The sequence below is a fragment of the Colossoma macropomum genome, unplaced genomic scaffold (assembly GCF_904425465.1).
Source record: "Colossoma macropomum unplaced genomic scaffold, Colossoma_macropomum, whole genome shotgun sequence".
NCBI lineage: Eukaryota > Metazoa > Chordata > Actinopteri > Characiformes > Serrasalmidae > Colossoma > Colossoma macropomum.
The window spans coordinates 36,123,291-36,148,585 of NW_023494785.1; the positions used below are offsets into that span (position 1 = coordinate 36,123,291).

The window sequence follows — 25,295 nt, forward strand, 5'->3', positions numbered from 1 at the left end:
AATGCATAAATACTGATTCGCTTGCACACAACTTTGGGTACGACAGTGGTTTATTTATACAAAATTAAACAATTATTTCACTCTAAAGAATGGCAACAAAACAAACGCACAAACCACAGTTAGATCAGACAAACGTACTTAACTTACAGTGCATAAAGAAGACTTACCGTGCTCTATGAAGTATTATGTACCGATATGAAATTTCAAAACCACCTGTTCATGATTACACTCCACTTAAGGCTTGTAGAAACCCTTTATAACATACATATTTTTAGAAGCCTTTAATTGTCAGGACACCAAACCAAAGTTGTATGTTTTAATGCATTATAATTTTTGCAAATTTGTGATTAACATGTTATATAAACTATAATCATGAGGTCCTATACTTTTTACAGAATGTGTGACGGCTGCTTACAATGAATTTCATGAGCTAGTATGAGGTGACAAGCATGTCCTAACACGTGCAAATGCATTTATAATATTGTACATATACAGTATTCATAGAATGTCTTATCATACTGTTGATCACACTGTGAACAAGTCAGTTCAGAAAAAAAACATACTGCTAACAGAGCAAGTCTAATCTGATTGGTGCAAAAATACTAATCCTGTCTCTTGAAGCCTAAACAATTTAAGATTCTTAATGAGAAATTTTAATAAATAACAAAAACACAAGCCTCAAAATTAGAGCAGTAGTCCACAGCAGGCAGTAAAGTACATGTAAAGTACATAAAAGTAAAGTACATAAAGTCTTGGCGCTGCTTAACATAAAGCTAAGACAAGAATTACATGACATTCTGTTTAATCTTCAAAACAAAAGGTCTTAATTTGAATTGTACTTATTTCAAAAACTAATTTGTCATACTAACACACAAAAACTATTTTGTTAACAAAAAGGTTTCAAGTAGTATCATTTTAGTAACTGTTTTTAACTTTTGTCTGTAACAAAGACTAGTGCATCCAAAAATAACAAGAGAAGAGCACTGCGAGGGGACTTCTTTGCCCACTGTCCATTGGACTTGTATTACATAGTGGTTTAAACCATCAGAGCTTCCCAATGATGTAAAAACTAAAAAATGATCTAAGTAACAAGGTTTCCGCAGCACACCACCGATATAGTTTGGTGGAGAGTCAGGTGTTTAGCAAGCAGACTACGGTGCCGTTTAATCAATAACAACAAAACGTAACAGTATCATTTTTAAACTACACATATAAATATTGCTGCGCTAATCTTGTGTTAAGTTTACAACAGTCTGCAAATTAGTTATAAACTGTAGGGCTGGCCCGAATAATGTGAACACTCGTGTGCTCATGCATTACGTTGGTACTCGAACCTATTTAGTATATAGTCTTTCTTTAAGCCTCAAAAAATGTAGCCTAAACTACAACACATTTACATTAGCCAAGGTATTTACAGACTAGTATAGAAGTGGGCAGTACATGATTCATTCTACCTCAGGTATGAGGAATGAGTGCCAGTATGCTGCAGATAACGTGATGTGTAGTGCAAACCACACTAACGTTATCCCGTTTAGCTGAAGCAAGGGACGTTCCATACGGCTTCAAACGTTTCTGCTGTCTAGCCCGTTGCATCTGAAGTAGTCCAATTTGTTTAGCGGACATTAAAGAATGGCCATTCTTTAGGAGTTAGCCTTAGCCTTAGCCTTACACGAACACCCAAGCGACTGTCTCTTGTACCGCCTTAAAGAAGCCGCCTAACTCATCTGTCAGTCATCTGCGTGAGACAAGGCTGTGGTGGACCAGCTGGTACTGAAGCATAAACAACTGTGATATTTTCCAAATAACAAATAAATAGTGTCTGATGGTCTGAAGGGGAACTGTATGGGACACACATCCAATACAAGAGGTGAGAAATTCAACAAAGCTGAAGATGGCTTGTTTGAATTTTCCATTCCACCTTAAATGATGCAGCAGTTGCATTCAGACACCTGTACAGGAGCCAAAATGTATCTGCTGCTCTAAAAAGGCAAATAAGAAGCTGCTGAGTAAGAAGCCAATTTCTGGCCTGTAGAAATAAAGACATCAAACAACAATTTTTGCTGGGTCCTTAGGGCTAGTGTTTGAAAGCAATTTAGACATTTATCTCTCTCTCTCTCTCTCTCTCTCTCTCTCTCTCTCTCTCTCTCTCTCTCTCTATATATATATATATATATATATATATATATATATTATATATATATATATATATATATATATATATATATATATAAGAGAGAGAGAGAGAGAGAGAGAGAGAGAGATATTGTATATGTATATATAGATATTATATATACACAGACATTGCAGATTGTATATAGATCAGTTGTGGTCTTAATATTTTGCACAACATAAATATTTCAGATTTACTTTGGCTATTTAAAATTGTTCTTGTTAAAAAGTTACTTTAGCACTTAGAATGGTTTTATTTATAATATACATGACATACCATCCACTACTACAGTACTAGTGCTGCAACTATCAAATATTTCTATTTTTGAATTTAGTCTTGAACAGGAAGAGCTCAAGGTGTGTTTTCACTTTAATAATTACATTACCATTTCATATTATGGTTATTTGAATTGCTTTTTTTTGCTGTTTACTGAAATGCATCAAATATTCACCAATATATGGAACATGCTAAAAATAAATAAACTATATCTGGTTTAGACATCCACATCACCTAAGAGCACAACTAACAGCACTGCTGTTGTGGGAAACTTTAAATGATTGTATAATAATTCTCCATGCAAAATGTGCAATATAAGCAATATAAGGTCCATAAAGGCAGGACAGTGAATCATCACAACTGTGCACAGTGATAACTATCCATGTACTGCTAGGTAGGCTAAAAGCCTTACACCACGGCTGATTTGAGTCAATTCACTGTGATTTCATCGCAGCCACCTACTGGTTATATTTTGAACTGCAGTAATGAACATAATTAACAATAACTGTAATTAAGCAATGCAAATATTGTTCTGAGAATGTGTATTTGGGCGCTTGTTTGGAAACACCGACGAGTATCTGAAGCCTGTAAAATGCTGTTCGGGCCAGCCCTAAAGAACTGTGTAGCATTGAAAGACAGACCTGAATGTCGTTCTAGACTGAGTAACCGTAGATCAAGCGGACAGTGAGAGAGTTTCAAATATATTATCAAAGTCATAATAACAATGGCTCATATCTACAGCAGTGAAATGTTTTTCAAAAGTGAAAAAAATGAAAAATGTGGTTTCGTCATACAACAGCAGATTCTCCTTATGCTTCAAGGAATATTTCACAAAGCAGGATTAGTTAGTTAGCGGGATAACCTAAGCGAGCTAAAGGACTATTCTCTTGGAAAGTCCTCACTTTTGGACTAAAGCGAAATCCATCAAATGTACACATCTGTCCACCTTCCTGACTGCAGTTAATCAGCCAAGAGATGTTTGGTGTTGGAGGATTCTTTAGGTTTTACACTGGAGCTCTGAGGCTAATGGCTGCTTATGCCTTAGCTTACGTACCGCAAACATTAGCTAACTAAGAAATCCTGCTTTTTGAAACAGCCTCCAGAAATGTACACAACACCCTTCAATCTCATTACCTCTATATACCATCATGTTCATTATACTTTTAGTACTTCTTTCAGCCGGCAGCTCTCTTTCTTCCACTCTCCTTCCTCTTCTCTTCATTCCCTCCTCTGTCTGGAAGTGCAAATTTCTCCATCGCCTCACTTGCGAATCCCTCCATCTCGTCCTCCAGCTCCTCATCCTCCTCTCCTTCCGCCATGTCTTCCAAAATGTCTGCCACGTCCTCCGCGAACTCGCTGAACGGTATCTGGTCGTGAACAAAGACTCCGTTGGTGAAGAACTCGCCAATGAGCTTATTCAGTTCCTCTTTTTTAGAAGCTCGCTCCTCAGGCCCTATCAACTTGGTCAAGTAGGCCAAAAGTAAAGCCTCAAAATCCTGCTGACCAACAGGTGTTAGCCCCTCTGCATGGGCACAGTCTGTTAGCCCGCTGCATTCTTCCGTTGACCCGTGGAAATGACGTATCCTTTCTCTCTGTTCAGCCCAGTAGTCGTTGTGCACGTGGTCTTTGCTTTGCTCTCTGTCGCTATATGAATGATGGGGCGCCTTTTCCGATGAACTCTGCCTCGATTTGCCCTTTTTGCTCCACTTTTCCCCATTTTTCTGGTAGTCGCCTTTATGTTTTTTCTCCTCCTTCCACCCCTCTGCTCTTTCCCTCTCTTTCCCACTCCAATGCTTGTCCTCATGCTCCTTCCACTCTTTCTTTCCACCATTCCTTTTGTGATCATCTTTCTGTCCTTTCCATGCGCTCTCCTTCCGGGCTTTTCCTTCACCTCTCGGATTTCCTCTCTCTTTTTCTTCCTCCCACTCATCCCTCTCTTTCCAGTCTTTCTTCCTCTCATTTCTCTCTTTCCATTCTTTCTTGTCATTTGAACCAACCTGTCTACCATTTTTCCATTCTTTCTCATCTGTCAGTGTCCATTCCTTGTCTCCCTTCACCTTATCTCCCGAATGCTTCCGTTCTTTTGTCTCCCACCTTCCACCATCCAGCTGCCAGCGCTTCTCCTTTTTCCACTTTTTATCTTCCTCCCAGTCCATTTTCCCACTTTCTTCTTTGAGCTCTCTCTTTACCTCACTGTCCTTCCACTTTTTCCCATTTTCCTTCCTTTCCCTTGTCCCATCTTTTTTAAACTCACTATTTTCTTCCCCATCTTTCCATCGTTTTCCATTTTCCTTCCTTTCCCTTTTCCCATCTTTTTTAAACTCACTATTTTCTTCCCCATCTTTCCATCGTTTTCCATTTTCCTTCCTTTCCCTTTTCCCATCTTTTTTAAACTCACTATTTTCTTCCCCATCTTTCCATCGTTTTCCATTTTCCTTCCTTTCCCTTTTCCCATCTTTTTTAAACTCACTATTTTCTTCCCCATCTTTCCATCGTTTTCCCATTTTCCTTCCTTTCCCTTTTCCCATCTTTTTTAAAGTCAATACTTTCTTCCCCATCTTTCCATCTTTTTCCATTTTCCTTCTTTTCTCTTTTCCCATCTTTTTTAAACTCACTATTTTCTTCCCCGTCTTTCCATCTTTTTCCACTTTCCTTCCTTTCTCTTTTCCCATCTTTCTTAAACTCATTTTCTTCCCCATGTTTCCATCTTTTGCCACTTTCCTTCCGTTCCCTTTTCCCATGTTCTTTAAACTCTGTTTCTTCCCCATCTTTCCGTCGTTTGCCATTTTCCTTCCTTTCCCTTTTCCCATCTTCTTTGAACTGTCGATTTTCTTCCCCGTCTTTCCATCTTTTGCCATCTTCTTGCTTTTTTCCCCTTTTCCCTTCTTTCTCACCTTTCCACTCTTTCCTTTCTCCTTTGCCCCTCCATTCCTTGCTTTCGTCTGGACTGACCTTTTGTTTTTTCAGGTCTTTTCCCTCATCCTTTGTCGCCTTTCCCTGCTTTCCTTCCTTTACACTTCTGTCTTTTTTCCTTTCCTTCCCGTCTCTCCATTCTTTCATCTGTTCTTTCACTTCATCCTGTGATTTCTTATCCTTCAGCTCCTTCCTTCCCTGAATGGCTGATAATTCTCTTTCGTGTCCAGCAGAGGGCGACGCAGAGGCAGACAGAGGGGGCACAGCTTTAGCACTGTCTGAATGTAAAATTAATAAATGGTGTCAAAACAAAACTGGCTCAACATTTAACAACTAAAATTAGTGATGAGCAATATAACAAAAATATCACAATACTTAAACAATTCCACAATTTTTCTGAGGGTTGTGAAAAAGTGGAAAATGCACCAGTTACAAATTAAGGACACAATTCAAAAAGGCTACGCAAAGATAGTACGGTATTTTTTTTCTTCAATTCAACATTAGCAAATATAACAGGAGGACGCAAATCAAACAGTTAATAAAAATACATTAAAAGGATAATGACATAATGGGCTGACATCCAGCTGCTTGGTATATGCAGGTTTTAATACACTAGTTGTGTTTTTTTTTAACAGGTGCTTTATGATTTGTCTATGATACATGGAGTGTTCTAGAAGTACTGGTGACACCCCTAAAACTAAGGCTGTGGTCAAAACCCCTTTTTGAGTCCAATACTGTGCCTAACTGAAACCAAATGAAGACTAAAGGGGGCCAAATGTGACCCAAAGAAATCATCCTTTTTGAGACCAAGCCTTAACTGGTCTTTAACTGCTTCCAGACCGAATTTCTTGGTCTTTTAAAAATATTTGGTGGAATCTTTACAAGTGAAAGAATTAATGCTTATTTTTATTTTGCTTTTCTGTTCAAATGAAATTATTTCTTTGTATAGTTAATTACATAGTTCTGTAATCAATTACATTAGCATTCAGATTACATCCTGTTTTGGGTCTGCACTTCTGATTAATAAGAAAGGATTAAGTATAAACTCAAGCTGGATGCAAACAGAATTTGTACAGTTTACAATACAGTAACATCTAGATTACAGTTGAAAAAGTGAGATGTTTCTGCTATACTTTTGTTATTTTGCTAAGTTTTAGCTCAGTTTCACAAGAGAAATCACAGGAGTGAAAAATGATTTGTGCATGCCTGCTACTGCCAGCATGGCTGGCAAAGCATAACTGCTCATAAAGGGAAAATGTCCCAGAAGTGTATTTCATTCATGACTTAAAAATAAAAGAACGACTGGTCATATGTCAGGTTTAATGGGATTTTCATGACAAACATGAATGTGTGCATCCTAGTTAAACAAAATTTATAAAACGGATACCTCCGGTCCTAAAATCTGATTGGTTGACCAGGTTAAAAGATAGCCAACAGCCTAAACAACTCCATCATCAATATCACAGGCCTGAATTACAGTACTTACGGTATGATTAACTCTAAAACGGCAGTATAAAAGTCTAAAAAAAAAAGAAAAAGTAAATACACGCTTTAGATGTTCATGTTTCATTCAGGAGTAGCGTCAAACCCAGGCTGGAGCCCAAACGACTCCGTACTCCCTAAATAGTGTGCGAGCTATGAAAGTTTAGAAATTCTAGCCTCAACAGCCAAACAGTGCATCTTTTGTCCAGTATGAATGTGAATGAATCCCAAATGACTATTTCTTGGCTATATTTTTGCACCGTTGGGCTGAAGGATCCAGTATTTAAATTCCTACGTAGTGCACTATGTAGGGAGCAGGGAGCCGTTTGAGATTTAGCCTCAGCGTGAGAAGAGGGGCGACGCTGGATTGGTGCTAAAGATGTGGTGGTAATTCGGTGACCAAAAAGTACTTGTACAGCGAAAGTGTTGCATTAAACAGTGCTGCTTTATATGTTTTGCAGAAAAAAAACTGTATTTTATCAGATTTTATGCTGGCCGCCGTTTTATAAAAGCAATAAGAGGCAGTGCATTTCTGCAATTTTATCACAGGGAAGGGAGTTTAGGCACTACTCTTTGCGCCGTGCCCAAGTACACCTTTCCTATGATAAAACTGCAGTGACGCCTAGCCTCTCGTGGCTTATTGCTTTATTAACAGCTGTGAGTCTGAATGATGCAAAGCCCTAACATTACCAGTAAAGTTACTGGGTTTCAAGTGTGAAAATACTACTACAAATAAATATGGTCACTTTTGTGTCCACTTGGCTAAACCAAATACAAACAGATGCAATGGTTTGGAGTTGCTTGTGTACAAGTAATTGTGTGTTATGACAACTGAAGGAAAGAAAATTACTTATTTTTTTTAGCAGTAGATCTTAAGTTAAAATACTACAAAAAGCAGACCATATTAAAACCCTCTCAATTCTGGATAACAGAACTACATCATATGTTCAGCAGATATCACAAAGACTCAATTTATCACAACAGCTGCAACACAGTCATACTGCCCATCTCTAGATTAAAGTGTACCTGTGGTCTGAGCGAGCTCTGTAACTTTAGCTCGTAGAAGCTCCAGCTCTTTCTGCATGCCTGGAAGAGCCTCCAGATCTTTCTGTGCTCTTTCGCCCTCTTTCTTCACTCTTTCGCTCTCGTGCTCTAGCTCCTTCTGAAGAGCAGGCAATTTATCCAGCTCTCCTTTCATTCTCTGGTTCTCCATCTCCAACTCCTCCCTCCTCATTCGCTCCTTGTTGCCTTCCTCCACTTGCAGTTGCGCCGCTTTTAGTTCCCCTTCTTGTTCCTACGTTTAAAAGGTTGGAACATGAAGACTGTAGAATAAACAAGACACTGCAGTGGGCAACCAAAAGTGAATGTGCAGGTAGAAGCACATCCTACCTGAAGTTGTGCCTGTAATACAGCGATTTTCTGGCTTTTCTCTGCTAGTCTCTCTAATATTTCTGGAGGCTGAACGCCTGCAGGTGTGTCTCTTGAAGACTGAAGATTCAGCCACTCCTATCACACAAACATGCACATGAATGCATATCAACTACTTAACCAGATTTCTGCAGAATTAAATTGTTGAGATGTAAACAGTCATTTAGAGTGGTTTAATGTGAAACGCTTTGTTCTAGAGAAACTTAGAATTGTCAGAATTGTCTACAGTGGTGGTGATAGGAACTAGATGTCTGAAGAGTTTAATGAGTTTAAGGTTTGATGGCCGAGACACAGTTTTTAAATAGTTTTGTAATAAGGCCTGGTCTAAAACATTTAAAAAAAATAATCCATTCATGTTGGGGAGATACATGCACGGAAAAACCTTGAGTACTGATTTACCACTATTTTGCCATCATCAACATACATACATATATATACATATACATATATATATATATATATATATATATATATATATATATATATATATATATATATATATATATATATACATACACACACACACACACACACACACACACACACACACACACGTTGGTTCACTGGTGGTTCTGGATAGTAAATAAAATAGCTATGATTGTGTTGTGGTCATGGCAACCCCAGGTTCAATTCACCACCACTGTAAATACTCTGTGGTTGTAAGTTTCTCTACAATGAACCACTTTGCATAAAATCACTTTGAATTACTTTGTACATCTCAACTTTAGAATTATACTAAAAATATTAAAAAAGTTTGTTATTTTATTTCTGGGAATAATTTATAAAACAAACAAACAAAAAGCACAGACAAAACTACTGCTTTTAGCTCAGTCACAAGTCACACAGTATCTGAAGCCACATGTCTGTCTATCTGAAATTAGGCATGCACTTTGCAATATGCTAAGTGGTGGACCTTGTTAGCTACATTAGCCTTGTAGCTCCAAAAACAGATTTTTGGCCATTTGAAAGAAGAATTCAGTGACACTCGTGCTACCATGGGAGAGCACTAAATAATAAGAACTGAAGAGACCAAACAAGAGCTAACCTTTTGAAGCTCTGGATGTTTCAGCTCCTTCACATCAGTATCGCTCTCTAAAAAGGCAACAAAGTGAACATAATACTAAATATGAAACTCATAGGAAACAGAATAAGACAGTAACAGGATTTGACGGTTCATACTGCACTAAGGTGGGCCGCTTTAGTCATGAAACCTTTGTGAAAATGCTAAACATGCACACAAGCAGAACAATATGTGCGTAAATATGACAAAAGCATCCATTAGATTCATCTGTCCTAGATTAGTTCATATCCACATGCATGATAATGAATCTCAATGCATCCTAAACAGCTTTGACATGCACCTAAAATACTTAGCAGCCATCATCCATGAACTACTGCATTAGGTACATATGTTGCCACTTTTACAGCATCATTAGGAAAAAGATAAAACGTTTAGAAAAGAACTAAATTAAAATAGAATTCATCACTTTCACCCACTCATACAGTCATTCTCATCTGCAAGTTTAAGAACGTGTCATGAATCTGATGTAAAACTTTTTCTTTAGGACCTTTCTTAAGAACAAATTTAAGAAAAAACCTATGAAGATGAAGCCCATTGTCTTAACTAAAAGACCCCTGAAGAACCATCTTTTTTTAAAAGTCTAGAATATATTGAAGTTGCAAGAACCACTCTTCCTCCATATGCTTAAATTTAATGGGGATTATTTTGACAGTTTACAGCTTCAATTAAAACAATACTATAAAAATACTGCTAAACTAGGACCCTTAGCATTAAATAGTGCATTCAAAGTTGAGAGAAAGGATCACTTTGCACATCTGAATATTCATAAATAATAAAGAAGAAAGTCATTTTGAAAAAGCAGACTCTAAAATTGAACGGATCTTGTTCCAGCAAACAAAGTTAACACCTAAAGTACACACATTTTGAAATCTCCGAAAATAAACATTTTTTTTGAAGTGTTTCGTTTATTTTCTGAGATTTCAAGCTGCAAAATGTGTTGAAAACTGAAGAATCAACCCTCTAATGCATCACGAAACAAACAACTAAAATACAATATTACCTACAGACATCAAACAAAAAGAACTTGACTGGAAAACACAGGCATGCTTTACAGTGGAGCACTTTACCAAGTGATCCATCCACTCTGTCATACAAGCAACTATCACACTCATACCTGCTACCTACCATCATCCAGATCCATGAACACACCTGCAGAACAATACACCTCCATCTCAGAAAGCCCTTTAACTCAACCAGCACATATTTATTTTACTACAGGTGAACACATAATGTTTTTAAAAGTTTTACCAGAGAAGAAAATGGTGCCCAGGCCTAGAAGAATGACCGCTCCAAAAATGCACTTGTTAAGGGAGAATCCAACGTCGTCTTCTCTTTGAGGTGGCCTAAACGGTTCTTCTTCGCCCTCTTCCTCCTCCTCATCGTCTCTGTGATCCACAGGGGTAAGCAGAGAGACTTTTCTTCTCCTCACTCCATCGCCCTCGTTCCCCTTCTCTTCCAACACTTCAACCTCTTGCTTTGACTCTACAGCAAGAAAAGACAGAAAATAATCCTTTATACTGCAAATATAGATGGATGACAAATTAAAGGAGAAAACATAGAGTACACTGTATGGTCCAAAGTATGCAGAAGCCCCTTCTAATCACTAAATTCAGGTGTTTCAGCCACACCCACTGCTAATAGGTGCAGAAAATCAAGCATAAAGCCATGCAGTCTCCAAAGACAAACATTGGCACTAGAATGGGTCGTACTGAACGGTGACTAAATGTGACACTGTCATAAGATGCCACCTTTGCCACAAGTCTGAAATTTCTGCCCTGCTAGATCTGCCCTAGCCAGCTGTAAGTGCTGTTACTGTGCAACGGAAGGGTGTAGGCACAACAACAGCTCAGCCACAAAGCAGTAAACCACACAAACTTACAAAGCAGGGCCGCCAAGTGCTGAAACACACGGAACGTAAAAATCACCCATCACTCACCAAAGATTCAAACTGCCTCTAGATGCAACAATGCAAGATATGTGTGTTGGGAGCTTATGAGAGTTACCATGGCCGAGCAACTGCACACACGCCTATGATCACTATGCGCAATGCCAAGCGTCTGCTGGAGTGGTGTAAAGCACGCCACCATTGGACTCTGAAGCAGTGTAAACATGTTCTCTGGAATGATCCGATCTGGGTTTGATGGATGCCAGGGAGAACGCTACCTACCAGATCACATAGTGCAAACAAAGTTGGTGAAGGAGGGATAATGGTTTGGGCTCAGCCCTTTAGCTCCAGTGAAGGGGAATGTTATTGCTACAACATGCCCAGACATTTCAGACAATTATATGCTTCCAACTTTGTAGCCGGTCCTTTCCTGTTCCAGCATTGGGGATGAACTGGAACGATGATTGCGAGCCAGGCTTTCTTGAGTGCTGATCAAACTGATCATTGAAACTGATTCAAAAAAGCTGCTTAACATTACCTTAAGCCTCTGACAATCCTTTGGTTGCCCCGATTAATGCAGCAATCTTTCTAAAGACTGAAATAAAGGTGCATCTATTTCTGTGTAGTATGCATGCGATTCAGGATGTCTTACAAATCGGGATGCTCCCTTTCATTCACGTGGATGCACACAGGCTTAATGTTTTCATGAGGCTGTGTGCTTACACAGAGACTGAGGCTCTGCTAGATTTGAGTCTATTCCTGGAATTCCCTGTGGAAATGGAATCAGTCTAATGTGTGCCTTTGCAGTTGTTCCACATCTATCAGACATTTAGTCCCTTCCCTCTAGTGGCTGAGTCTACATTACTGAGAGGACAATCAAATCCTTCAACACATACTGGTTGAGAATGTCTCTATTGTGGGCATTATGTGCTTCAAACAGCCAAAAACCATCACTGTCGAAAGGAAACTTTGCATCTAGAAAACAGCAACTTTAAAGGAAAAGAAAAATAACTTCAAAAACTTTTTAAAAACTCTGTGTTCACAAAAAAAAACTCCCCATTTGTCATGAGATGTTCCCACACTTGGTATTTTCAAGTGGTGATTTTAAAAAGAAAAAAAGCTACAAGATCAGGACAAAATTTTAATAACTCATTTACTTAACTCATCAAACTCTTATTTTGAAAAAGTGAGGGAAAATTTAGGTTTCCATGACATCCATGGGCCTCTTTAAGTGTGCCGTGGTGCACTACATCATGCATTGCTTCCACATTCAAAACTTGGAAGGTGAAAAACAGAGAAAGAGAAATTAGCAGAATCTTTTCTCATTTCATTGGAGCACAGAACTTGTGTAGAACTCTGCCTGGACAGCTAAACTTGCTCGAAACACAAAAAAAAAAGTGGGCACCAGTCGGTGGTGGCAAGACGCTGAAATGCAAAGGCAGTGTCATTCATGCATGGCTCACAGGTCAACTGACTGCTGCAGAGGTCAACTAAAAAGCTTGGTATGTCAATATGAGCAATCGTGTATTTATTCTATGAAAATGCTTGCAATATGTTATTTGTCAGCAATGTAAAGAAGAATTGTACAGTACAGTCAAACAGGGGGGAAAAAGGGGGCAGGAGGAGCAAGTCCAAATATTAAGAAGCTGCTGAGCAGTCCAAGGCAAGACAAATATTTACTTATTCAGTTATACATAGCACAGTGCACTCAAAGTCAGGGCTGCTTGTCGGTCATAACATGTTTCAGCGCAACAAAATGCAGAACAGATCAAGCTGTCTGGCTGCAGTTATTCATGCTGCTGCTGGTCATTGACCGACCTCTCAACCGCAGTCAATCTGCACTGCATATGTCCTCCTACTAACGCTAGTATTAAAAAAACAAGAGACAGTTGTTACATAGAAGCCGACACACCAAATACTTAAAAACTTTATCTTTTTAATGAGACCTATATCTGACATCAGTCTGAACAGATCACTCTCCTGAACTGACTCTCATGCACAAAAGAACGACCATCCACCCAACACGAATGGGGGAATGTACTGGATAAAGAATTACTTCTTCTTCTTTGCGTCAGAAATAGAATAACCAAAAAAATAAATAAATAGACAAATAAATAAATGCACCTCTTTCCTAAATCTGTGTCCAAAACAAATTGTATCGTGATGCAAATATGGATTTTGCAACTCTTTTGGATTTTGCACCTCCTTTGCACATCTTTTCATTCGTCTTACATTAAGAAGACCGAGCTTCCTTCCTCTGTTTCATTAGCTTCCACATTTCAAAATAAGCACAAAAATTCACCATTTCCACTCTTTTTCTGTACACAATCCAACAAGGTCATTTTAGGGCGTGCTAAGTTTAATGTCACATGAAGTGTTTTAATCTTAATGAAATGTAAAGGATAGTTGAGTTCTCCGGATGAGCAAACACACCGGGTGGATCGGTGATCTGTTGCGAATGCGAATCAGTTTAGGAGCGCAACCTGCTCAGACCGGAGTCAGATATAGGTCATATTAAAAAAGAAAATGAGAACGACCAAACAACAAAAATCAGATTTTGAGATGTAGCCTAGATAAATCTGTGACACACAGACAAAAAAAGATCAGATTTGAGCCACTTTTACCTGCAGAGTGCACAAAGCCAAAGTGTCTTATACCTGAACTGAAAACATCAGATTCAAAGTGTTTTTTGCTGTTCACACTGCAAGTCTGGGCAACATATGAAGAAAAAGATTAGATTTGAGCCACTTTTAACCGCAGTGTGAAAGCAGCCATTGTCATGTTACTCCCTGCTTCAAGTTTTGATATGGCAGGAAGGAAACAAAGTGGTGCAAATACTTGCACTGAGACTGTCACAAAAACATGCATCTCCTCGTTTGCATCTTCTTGCATAAGGAGTTATCACACATTCAGTAACCACTGTTCATCACTGTTTGAATGTCTGCAGCCTACCAAAGGAACATAAGCAACTACAGCCTACCACAGTAAACCTATTACATACCACTTTGCAAAAACTGTACGCACAATGGTGATGTATGAAACTCGGTTTAGAAGAAATTCTCCTGTTTCAAAACAAACTTACAATAACAAGCCCCTCCCCCAAAAAGAGTCCCGATTCAGCATCACTATTCAGAGCAAATTCAGTCAACCAAACCGTACGGATCTCCTGTTTACGAGCTGAGCGCAATAAACCAACAATAAACTATTCAGTTTCCTATTTACATCAACATAAAAAGTTCATAACACAATTTGTTTAAAAAGGTGGATTTTTGAATTGCAAAAACAGTTCAAAAGCCCACCCCAACCATGTCAGTCTTTTTTCCACTACTCACCTTCTCTCAGAGTCTTTCTCAGCTCAGGCCTCTCTTCCCCTTCTGAAAGCCCCTCTTCGTCCTGTGATGCTGCAGGATGCAGGGTCGACTCAGGAGGTGAGCTTATGTGTGTGTACGAGTCAGAGAAAGAATCTGTGTCAGGGCCAAGAAAGGGTTCACTTTCAGAGTGACTAGCAGAGACGCCTTGCTGCTCAGGGTCGGCGGTCAAACAGGTGAGGTTCTCAACTGGAGTGGCACTGAGGGTGGGCTCCTTCATATGGAAAGCGTGTGGAACAGCTGCATCTTCACTGCTCTCTAGAGGTGCTACCTGGAAAGCAACATGCTGAATAATATAATACAAAAACTGACTGTAAATTCAATTTGGAAAAAAAACATTTTTTTCCTTGCTGGAAAATTATCATTCAACAAATTTCAATAACTAGTGATATATTGATCTGCTACACTTCAGAATGTGCAGAATAACCTGCTCCTTTAAAAATCACTGTAACTGTTTAGAAATTAAGTTCAAGGGCCCATATTACATACACTTCACTGATATTTCACCCCTAAAGACTGTATGGTTTTGTATACCAAAAACGGTCATTTTAAATCTTTTTTACAAGACCATGCTCAACCCCTCTTTCTCTACCTCTCTTTCTCTTACATATCGTTGTTGTTGGAATAAAACCCATCATCACTAAAATCTCTCAAGGGAGACGGAAAAAAATCTTTACTTTCAATTAAGTTAATTTAGAAATTATTCATTAACTGACCTTTTATAGCCGACATTCTCAAAGTCAGTCCTGAGGACCCCATTTAAAGAGAATAGGCAGTAATATGGAAATGTCTTAATGGTTGTGACATCACAACTACAATGACTTCCGGATACGCTGTTTACGTCTTTGCAACTTAATTTGCCTACACAAACTGTACACTGCAAAAAGTGGATCAGGAAAAATTAGATTTTGTTTTTGAAGTTTGAATTAATGTAAATTGTTGCTTTACCTATTATACTGCTTTATTTAACATACTTTTTATTTTTACATTAAATAAAGTATATATATATTTATATTTTATTTATTCATTTATTGACTGGGGAATGAATGGTACTATTTGATTTCCACAGTATGTCAAAAGCCTTGATATGCAAAGATTTGGTAGCAAACCTGAGGTGCATCACGACCGTTGTTATGTTCAGCAAGTCCGTCTGTGAACTCTGATCTTTGGGAGTGGTCTGTTTGCTCCATCTCGAGCTGTGCTGGTTCTGAGCAGACTTGTCCCCCTTGACCTTCAGCCAATGAACCCACACTTTCTATTCCAGACTCCTATTTATAGAAATAGACAAGACATTTTAAAGCAATGTTTCAACCAAAAAATTCTCATTTTAATACTTGTCTAATAGTTTTTCTTCAAAATAGTGGATCAACCGAGACATTTTTGGTGTCTTCAGTTTGCTTTATTAGTTGTGCCCTTGAGCTATGAGGCCAAAGTAGCCAAGATGCAATGGAAGCTTATTCCTCACCTGTAAGCACTGAATAAACTGCCTGTCTAATTCATCACAACTTTGACTCAGTGAAGAATATGCATGTCAAACTGGGGACCTTCTGGGCCGAAAAAGCTGCAGAGATTAGCATTAACCTTCCTCTAATGATCTGAATTCAGTTTATGAAGCCTTGCTAATTGGTCAGGAGTGTTTAATGAGGCAGTGCACTGAAGTCTGCATTGTTCTCGCCTGCAAGGACTGGAGGCTGACACATGTGCCATCCAGTGTCATAAGCACATAAGCAAGTCTATCTGAGATTACTGAACAACTAACTCCATTTGGTTTGAAGCATGTCATGCAGCTAAAATGCTAGTTGGTGACTATAAGCTTCTGTTACCTGTCAGCTACATCAGCCTTGTAGCCCCAGAGCAGGACTAAAGAAGCACACTTCAGACGACCAACATCTGCCTGACTGACTACATTTGGGCCAACATTTGATATTTGGTTCATCCATCCATTTAATGGTCTCTTAAACTCCCTTAACATTGCTGCCAGAGGAGCTACGGCCAGTGAGTGAAATGTATCACAACATTGAACCTGTGCCTTTCTAAATGCTTTCGATCATTGTAAAAAAAGATGCAAGAGGCTTTGTTTATTGCTTAACAGACAGTGATTTTTTTCCCCCAAATCAAGCTCACTTAGATTGCTATTCAGATCACTAAGCACTTATTCTTGTTTTGTACAATCAGAATATTCCCATTCTTGCACTGGCTTGTTCAGAAATGTCTGAATCTTTAGCTTGGCAAGATCAAGTTCTTTATACACAAAATGAAGGCAACAACAGCATTGAGAAATCATGCAAGTACTGGAGAGGAACGGATTAAACGGCAGGACTTTTTAGGTTGGCTTTGAAGGGTTAATGGTCACACCAAAGACATAAGTTGGATGAACATCAAGCTTTCTCTTCTTCACCCACAGCACAGCTCAGAAAACGGTATCAGCGGAGATCTCCAGCAAATACAGACTTGCCAGCCCTACCTTAACACCACGACACATACCTTCACCTCTGGCGTAAGAATTGTCCAGCTGTTGCCATTGGCACTGCTGCTGTTGTCAGACATCACCCCCTGATGGCTCTGTCCAGCAACGGCAAAACACAAAAGGCATGTGCATCAAATCACCAGAGCCAGGTTGAGTGACACAGCAGCCCGGCAGGTTAATTTCCATGCTCTGCTGCTCATTTGAATGCTGTATTATTCATTGTGCCCACAATAAAGGACTATTCAAACATGAGCAGGAGCGAAGAGCAAGAGGGAAGGGTACAATAGACAGAAAGACGAGCATGAGAGAGCGAAGTCCACTGCAGGCCCCTGTCTGAGAAAGGAAGAAAATATAGTGGGTAAAATGGTCCCACAAAAGATGGAGATGCTGTGAATGCTTTTCCACTTCATTAGTAGTTATCTTGCGTTGTCACAGCGCCTTTCCTCTGGCCGGCAAATGTTTTGGCAGGGAGCTGCGTAACTAAGGATGTCAATGACCGTGGCATAGGAAAAACGTTTGCGGAAGACAAAGGTGGTAGTTGCATTCATGGCAGCATCGCTGCGCCGGAGTTGCCGCTCGCTATTTGAATACCAGTGAGAAAAGTAGCGGTGGGCTACTTTTCCAACTAGGTCAAAGACTTGACAGTCATTCTGGTTTACGACTTTGAGTACAAATGAGCCTTTTAGCGCTGAAGCCTGGTCTGGTAAAAAGAAAAGGAACTTCTTTGGTGTTCTTTATGGCCAGAATTGCAACAAGTAACCCTTTTACAAACACTACAGTACCAGACAGGGCACTAAGCTTGGAAGATAATGTAAATTTAGATGATTATTGTCTGCCAAATGATATAATCATGATCCAAATTCAGTTATGAAGTATTTCAGTCAGCGATACAGAGCCTTACCCTATAGCTTACAATTTCACTGACAGCAATAAAATGGCTCTACAAACTGCCAACTTTTTTCCGAAAACAACTGTCCAATTTCCTCTCTATCGGAGTTTGGTCTTGGGTTCTTTTGCACGTACCCTATAGCACACTGGGGGCCACAGGGCCTGCTGAAAAATCTCATATATCAACTTTGTGTCAATTTATTAAATTCATTTTGGTCATATCTAAAAAATGGTCAAATATTATTTAAACATTATAAAAATGCTATACGCACCGGTCAGTCACAATTTGGGCCATCTCGCCCACTTAATGAATTAACAGCATTGTCATAGAACCGCGCCACCTCTATTGCATATGCAAGTCAGGGCAGCTGCAGAGAAAGCTAGAAAAATACGGTGCTGAGTGGGGAAAAGTGGGTGATCGTATTACGATCAGATTACAAATCACATTGAGTGGTCTGATAATGAGGTGGACAGAAATAGATCTTGACAACATTTAACACTAGCATGGAACAGAATGCGTTTTCTATATCTGCATATAATTGTGTGAGTGCTGACCAGCAGGTGAGAGGATAACCAAGGAAAGGAAAGATGGAGGACACGAGAGGCTTAGGTTATTCCCAAACCAAGTGCCTTCTTGCATTCTGGGCCAGTGAAGTATCCAAGCCCAGCTTATTGATCTGTGTTGTAACATAAGAAAAAATAAATTCAAACAAAAACAATATGATTTTTACAAAATTTTTACAAAATTTTGCAAGAAGCCTCAACAACTAAATAAACCTCCACAACAGCTTCCACTCTTTTCAGGAGACTTGCTTTTTCAAAGAAATCTGCAGGGATATTTTTCCACACCTTTAAAGTTCAGTCTCAGACGTTGCATTTTCTGCTTTTTTTTTTTACAATCCAAATAATCCCAAACACATTCAGTGACACTGAGGTCTGGACTCTGCAGTGGACAATCCGTTGTTTTTTGTTTAACTTGCAAATGTTCTTCTTTTTTGTCTGATTCCTTTTCTCTGTACCAGTTTCTTTACAGCTACTCATCCTTTCAGACCCACAGTGCTGAGCTGTCTTCTCACAGTGCAAGGATGGACAGAAACACCTGTGGATGTTTTCAGATCAAAGCAGCTTGATTTTTTTCCTCTCTCTCTTTAAGTGCTGTTTGTCTGAAGTTCTGGAGGTCAACCAGGTCTTGCAGCTGGTTGTTAGGAGTCACATTTTGTCTGTATCTTTTAATCATTTTGTCAACTTCAGTTTCGTAAACTTTGTAAAGTTATCTTATATCTTTTGCACAGTACTGTATATATAAATACAATCCGAGCACAACACACCTTACAAAACACAAGCTTCAGTATCAGTACCGGAAGGGCAAAACTAGTATCGAGCCATCTTTACAAAGTCGTAAAAAAGAAGTGATCACTGGCGTGACACTTTGTGACACACTTCACTGTATATTAAGGATCTTTTTTCTTCCCCTCGCCACAGTAATTTGGGTCTGCTAATAGAGGGTCTCCCATGAGAGGCTGGTGAATGTAGCCTTGGGCCATGAGAATTGCTCAGGATATAGTGGAATGACTTAAATAGATAACAGCTAAAAATAGTGCTGGGGGGGGGGTCAACTGAGCTGAATATGAGGGATACGGACAGAAAACACCATTCAATACAATTATCTTCCTTTTACAACACATTTAAGTAATAGGGGAACTCCACCAATTTTTCAAAATTTCTGAATAACTAAGTCATTGAGACATGAACAGAGTTATCCATATTCATTTTATTTACTATCCAAAATCACCAATGTCTTCTGAGCTTTCATATGTAATACTGATGATGGTAAAAGTCATAAATCTGAAAAAGTAAGTTTTCTTTGGGGATTATTTTGTCTTACAGCACCCTGCACATACCCCTCCACCATCAATGGGTTAAAACAAGTGAATTAAAATGCATTAAGCCAAAACGTTTTCATGTGTCAGACATCAGGCAGCATATGTAACCATTTCATGTAATAACTTAAGGGAGCTTTCAGAGGCACTGTCCGGTTCCCATCACCACCACTGTTAACATTTCAAACTCAGAAAGTTTCTCTAAAACAGAGCATTTCACACCAAATCGCTCTGAATAACTTTGTTTACATCTCAACCATTTATTTGGGTAGAATTTTTTGAAAAGTCGGTGGAGTTTCCCTTTAAAGCGTTAACAAGCACTTAATCTGCTGTAACTATGACTGAGGCATGAAGCTGGCACTTCTTCTCATAGTAAAAGGGGAAAGTTCTTGACCACAGAGCCTGAAGCCAAATTAGACTTTCTGGGAGCTGCATCAAATCAACAAAGCGGCTTCCATTTAAAGGTTAAGTACATATACTGCAGAAATGACAAACGCTGCAGGTAAGTTTGCAGGAACACATACAACGATAGCATCTGCCAACGGAAATAGGTGAACCGACAGACACACCAGAAAAGTCTCGTTAGATTTGTTTAAAAGTCTGCCACAGCACCGTGGACGATGTTTAATGTTCAGGTTATCCCGCTCATTCGTCATCCTCTCGCTTCCTCGGCGTCAAAGTGCCCAAACAAGGTAAAAGTCTGTCGAATGTTAATCCTGAAGTTGAATTTTCCGTTCCACCTTAAAGGGTGCAGCAGTTCCAGTCTGGCGCCTCAGCCTCAGGCACCAGAATGGTAACTGCTGCAGCATTTAAGGTGGAACGGAAAATTCGAATAAGAAGTTGGCGAGTTAAAAGCTAACTTCTGCTTCGTTGAAAGAATGTATTAAAATACTAATGTTGGTGTATTAGGATGAAAGCCTGTTATTTCCTGCATTTTGTCTTTTGGCCAACAGTGTAACTCTGAGGCTGACAGCTAGCTTAGCTCGCTTATCTGAGCTCAAACACAACACATGCCGGAAACGAAGGGAAAGTTTTGATGCTGTGTCGAAGTAAACAACAGGCTACCACAAACTTCGTAGCTATCTAAGAGAAACAATACAGAAGTAGATAAAGAAAATATCTTACCTCAGAACTTCTAAAATCCCCCAGTTCACTCCTTTGCCTGAGTGTGAAAGCCTTGAGTCGAGTGCGAGTCTGACAGATTTTAGTCTGTTGTTTTTTTTTTCTGACCTTAATCGCTCTCCACCAATCAGAAGTCAAATGTTCACCAAAGTCCCGCCTCCGCTCACAGCGCTCCACCAATAGGAGGGCAGAAGGCCAGAATGACTGGCAGACACAGGTGACAAGGAGCCAAACGGCCTCTTTTAAGATGTTAGCAATGGTTCCAAGTTATTTTTGCAATATTAATTTTGGTCACACGTCCTTTGTCTGCTCATTATAGATCAGTTAAAGCGAGAAGGACAAGAGTGGACTAAAGGGCAAGAGACGGGGAATGGGTGTGATGGGAAAGGCTAATCTGCAGGCTATGCAAATACAAGCCTGAGCCTTAGGGTGTTTGTGAACTTGTCAGCAGATATCCAGATATCGCCAGTGCCAGTTCTCTACTCATCTGAAAGTTCTGTGGAGTGTATTTTACATAATAATAATGATGTGTCTTGTAAGTACACCCCATGAAAAGTTTAGACCTTTTCAACATGTTTGGAGATACATATCAATCTGGTCTGCTCATTGTTATTGGAGTTGGCCTTCAGAAAGAAAGCTGTAGATGCCCGAGTCTGGGAAGGGGTTGATGAAGATATCCAAAATGTTAGAGATCAATCCTTTCACTGTTTGGAAGATCACTCCCTCGCATATGGAGAAGATTTAAAACCATTGGCAACTTGTCCAGGCCAGGCTGTCTTAGCAAATTTAACCCAAAAGCAGGCCGTCAGATGCTGAAAGTCTCTAAGAACCCTGAAATTTCATCACAGAATGTGCAAGTAGCTCTTGCCCTTGCCACAATTGATGTAAAAGTATATGCATTTACCTTTAGAAAAAGACTGGCACAAATTTGACCTACATGGGAGGGGAAAGCTTTGTTTAAAAAAAAACATTGAGGCAGGACTAAAATTTGCTAATCAAGATATAGGACTTCTGGAACAGTGTACTGTGGACAGGTGAGTCAAAGATTTGTTTGGCGACAGTACCAAAGCCATGTTTGACCAAAACTAAAGATAGCAGTTGATTAGAAAAACCTCATACCCAGTATAAAGTATGGTGGTGGGAGTGTTATGGTTTGGAGCTGCTTTACGACCTCAGGGCCTGACCGACTTGCAATCGTGGAATCTACTCTGAATTCTTTCATACATGAAGTGCTTGAGGAGAATGTGAGGCCATCTGCCAAAGCATTGAAGCTGAAGAAGTGGACCTTCTGACAGGATAATGATCCTAAACATACAAGTAAATCCACCAAGGAATGACTCAAAAGGAAGAAATGGAGGGTTGTGGAATGGCCTAGCCAAAGCCTAGATCTGAATCCTATTGAAAGGCTGTTAAGATCTGAAATGGGCTTTACATGCAAGAATCCCCTCAAACATTGCAAAGTTGAAAGAATTCTGCTTTGAGCAGTGGGCAAAAATTTCTCACAGTAGATGTCAGAAACTGGTAGGCAGTTACAGGAAATGCAATGGGAGAAATGCCTATATAAAGTTGTTTCTGCCAAAGAGAGCAGTACCAGTTACTAGAGCCAGGGATGTACTTATTTTTTAACAGAGAAAAATTACATCTCAGTTATGACATTTCATGTCATTTTTTTTAATAAATGATTACAAACTCAAATTTTAATTGTATTTTTTTTGTTCGATTACACAAAGTGTCTGTATACATACCCTTTAACTGAAGATCAAATACTTATATGTCCACATATGTCAAAAAAGAAAAACATGTTGTTGAGTGTACTTACTTCTTCACATGACTGTAACTGTTTGCTCATTTGTCTGAGTCAGGTCTGACAAGGAGGAGGCGATAGCCAAAGTGCAGCAATGTAAATGTTAAACTAGGTGAACAAAGTGTACCTACAATTATCATATCGTCATGTCTTGTGTTGTATCTGTCAATATTAAAACACACACACAAATCAAACAGTAAATAAAGTCTTATAAACAAACATACAGAAAACAAAATAAGCCAAAATAAAAAAAAAAAATCCAGTGAGTTTGGGCTTACTCCATATTGGATCACAGATCCATGAGATGAGCCAATGGGAGGAGCTGGATTTGGACTCCACATCACCCCTGGACTTCTATTGCTGGGGTTACATGTTCGAACCACCCCTGGGGCCATTATTTGGTTTGTCTGTGACTGCGTATGTTAGTGTAGATGTACACACTCACTGAGCACTTTATTTAAAAAAACGCTAATATTGGGTAGGGCCTTCTTTTGCTCTCAAACAGCCTCAGTTCTTCATAGTATGGATTCTACAAGATGTTGGAAACGTTTCTTTGAGATTCCGGTCCATGTTCACATAAAACCAGTCTGAGATGACTTATGCTTTGTGACGTGGTGCATCATCATGCTGGAAGTAGCCATTAGAAGATGCTACATTGTGGCTATGAAGGGATACACATAGTCAGCAACAAACAGACTGTGGCATTCAAGCGATGACTGATTGGTATTAATGAGCCCAAAGTGTGCCAAGAAAACATTCTTCACAAAATTACCCCACCTCCACCAGCCTGGACTGTTCACACAAGGCAGGTTGGGTCCAACTGCTCAGTTTTGATGAGCCTGTGCCCACTGCAGTCCCACCTTTCTGTTTTTGGTGGACTCAGTTGGTCTCATAAATCCACAAATAAATATATTTGCAAGGTTGTCAGATAAGATGTTAATCAAATATCATATATTTAGCAGCTGGATTGGACAGCACATCTAGACAGCCAATCAGATTGCAGGATTCACTGACCTGATTAGAGCACAGATGCAGGAAGTTGCAGAAAAAGCTAGCCAATCAGATGGCAGGATTCAGAAGGCACAGGTTACTGGCAGCCAATCATAGAGCAGGATTCAGCTTAATGATCAGAGTGCAAAAAACAGCCTGTTTAACTGTAAAGGATTAAGAGAAACTGGAAACATTGGAAAAAGGTCATTTAGAAATTAATTATGACTTTTTTTGGTACATAAAACCATACAAACTTCATATGTGAACTATGGGTAAAAAAGTGAACTTTTAGTAGTGAACTTTTTGTCAGTGCAAGTCAACAATGTCAAAAACTAGCATGTGAATAATGTGCAGCAAGTTATTATACATTATGATGCCTATCGTAGCTGAAAACTATTAAAGGTGGCAAAGAACTTGGCGAGTCAAGTGTGAGCAGAGCAGTAATCCAGTAAATGGTTATGAAAGGCCTCACAGCGAATGGCAAGTCCATACACAGATGAAAGAATGCAAACAAATCATGATGGAGGTTAAAGTCATTATAAAAGTCAGTATAATCCATGTGATCTTTGATTTCGTCGACCTAAATCCACATTCTCGTTCTCCATTTGCAGAAAAAATCATTTTAAATATATTACATGAAGCCAATATATCGCTCCTGTCGGAAGAAAACCTTGTATCTCCATTTTGGTCGATTTTCAGTTTTTGACATGATTTGAAAACCCCTGTTGGCCTTTACATTCTGTGTAAGTTTCATGATGAATGGAACAAAAGAAACGGCCCAAAATTCTGGTTCCGTTGACTTACCTTGAAAGTAAAGTATGTTTTTTCCTTCTCCTGTAAAGTCACCATTTTGGAGATACAAGGTTTTGTTCCGACAACAGCGATACATTAAAATACCTCCTGAAGCATTTTGGTGTGGCATCACTGCATGTACGCCCAGACAAGACAGACAAACATGGAGCAATTTGACTACATCTTACAGTCTGTATTACGTTTGTGTTTATATGTTCTCTCTGTTTTGCATTTGGTGTAAAACAAAAATAAAAGAAACCATGGAGTAGAAAACTGCACAAATGTAAATCAGCTGTGATTGGATACAGGAGCATTAGGGCCATGCTTTGCAGTCTTCTTCGTGATTGGCTTAGTTCATCAATAGTCGACATCAGATGTAACAACCTTGAAAGTAATCAACTGTCTCATTTCCCCAAACTCTTCTTGTACTCTCCATTTCTTCTGCGCCTCTTCTCTCCACAGTGCCTCCACGTTCTTCTGGGGTTGGAGAGGAGCAGTAGGAAGGGAGGAGGAGGACAGAAGCAGTACAGAAGTTTCTGGACGCAGCCCTGCTCTTGTACTGCTAGAAATAACTGCCCAGCTGGGTTGCCAAGATGGCTGCCGAGTGGACAGACTTTGCTATAAGGACTTTATTAGAGCACAGCTGGAGGGTTCTGCTATCCAATCAGAATGCAGGATACTGGGATCCAATCAGAGATCAGAATATTTGCAGCCAATCAGAAAGCAGGACTCAGATATTCAGAGAATAA

The 25,295-nt window shown here is 39.3% G+C and overlaps 1 protein-coding gene across 1 annotated transcript; it reads right to left on the reverse strand.

Annotated features, from left to right (window-relative positions):
• Positions 1-2,561: 2,561 nt before the first annotated feature.
• pbxip1b (pre-B-cell leukemia homeobox interacting protein 1b) lies at positions 2,562-21,065 on the reverse strand. The gene is given in 11 exon segments (XM_036592786.1): positions 2,562-4,918; positions 4,920-5,637; positions 7,868-8,135; positions 8,231-8,347; positions 9,315-9,361; positions 10,476-10,499; positions 10,599-10,832; positions 14,568-14,874; positions 15,713-15,871; positions 17,088-17,165; positions 20,964-21,065. Coding segments are annotated over 10 exon segments (3,234 nt in total). The 5' UTR covers positions 17,151-17,165; positions 20,964-21,065; the 3' UTR covers positions 2,562-3,621.
• Between the last annotated feature and the right edge of the window lie 4,230 nt (positions 21,066-25,295).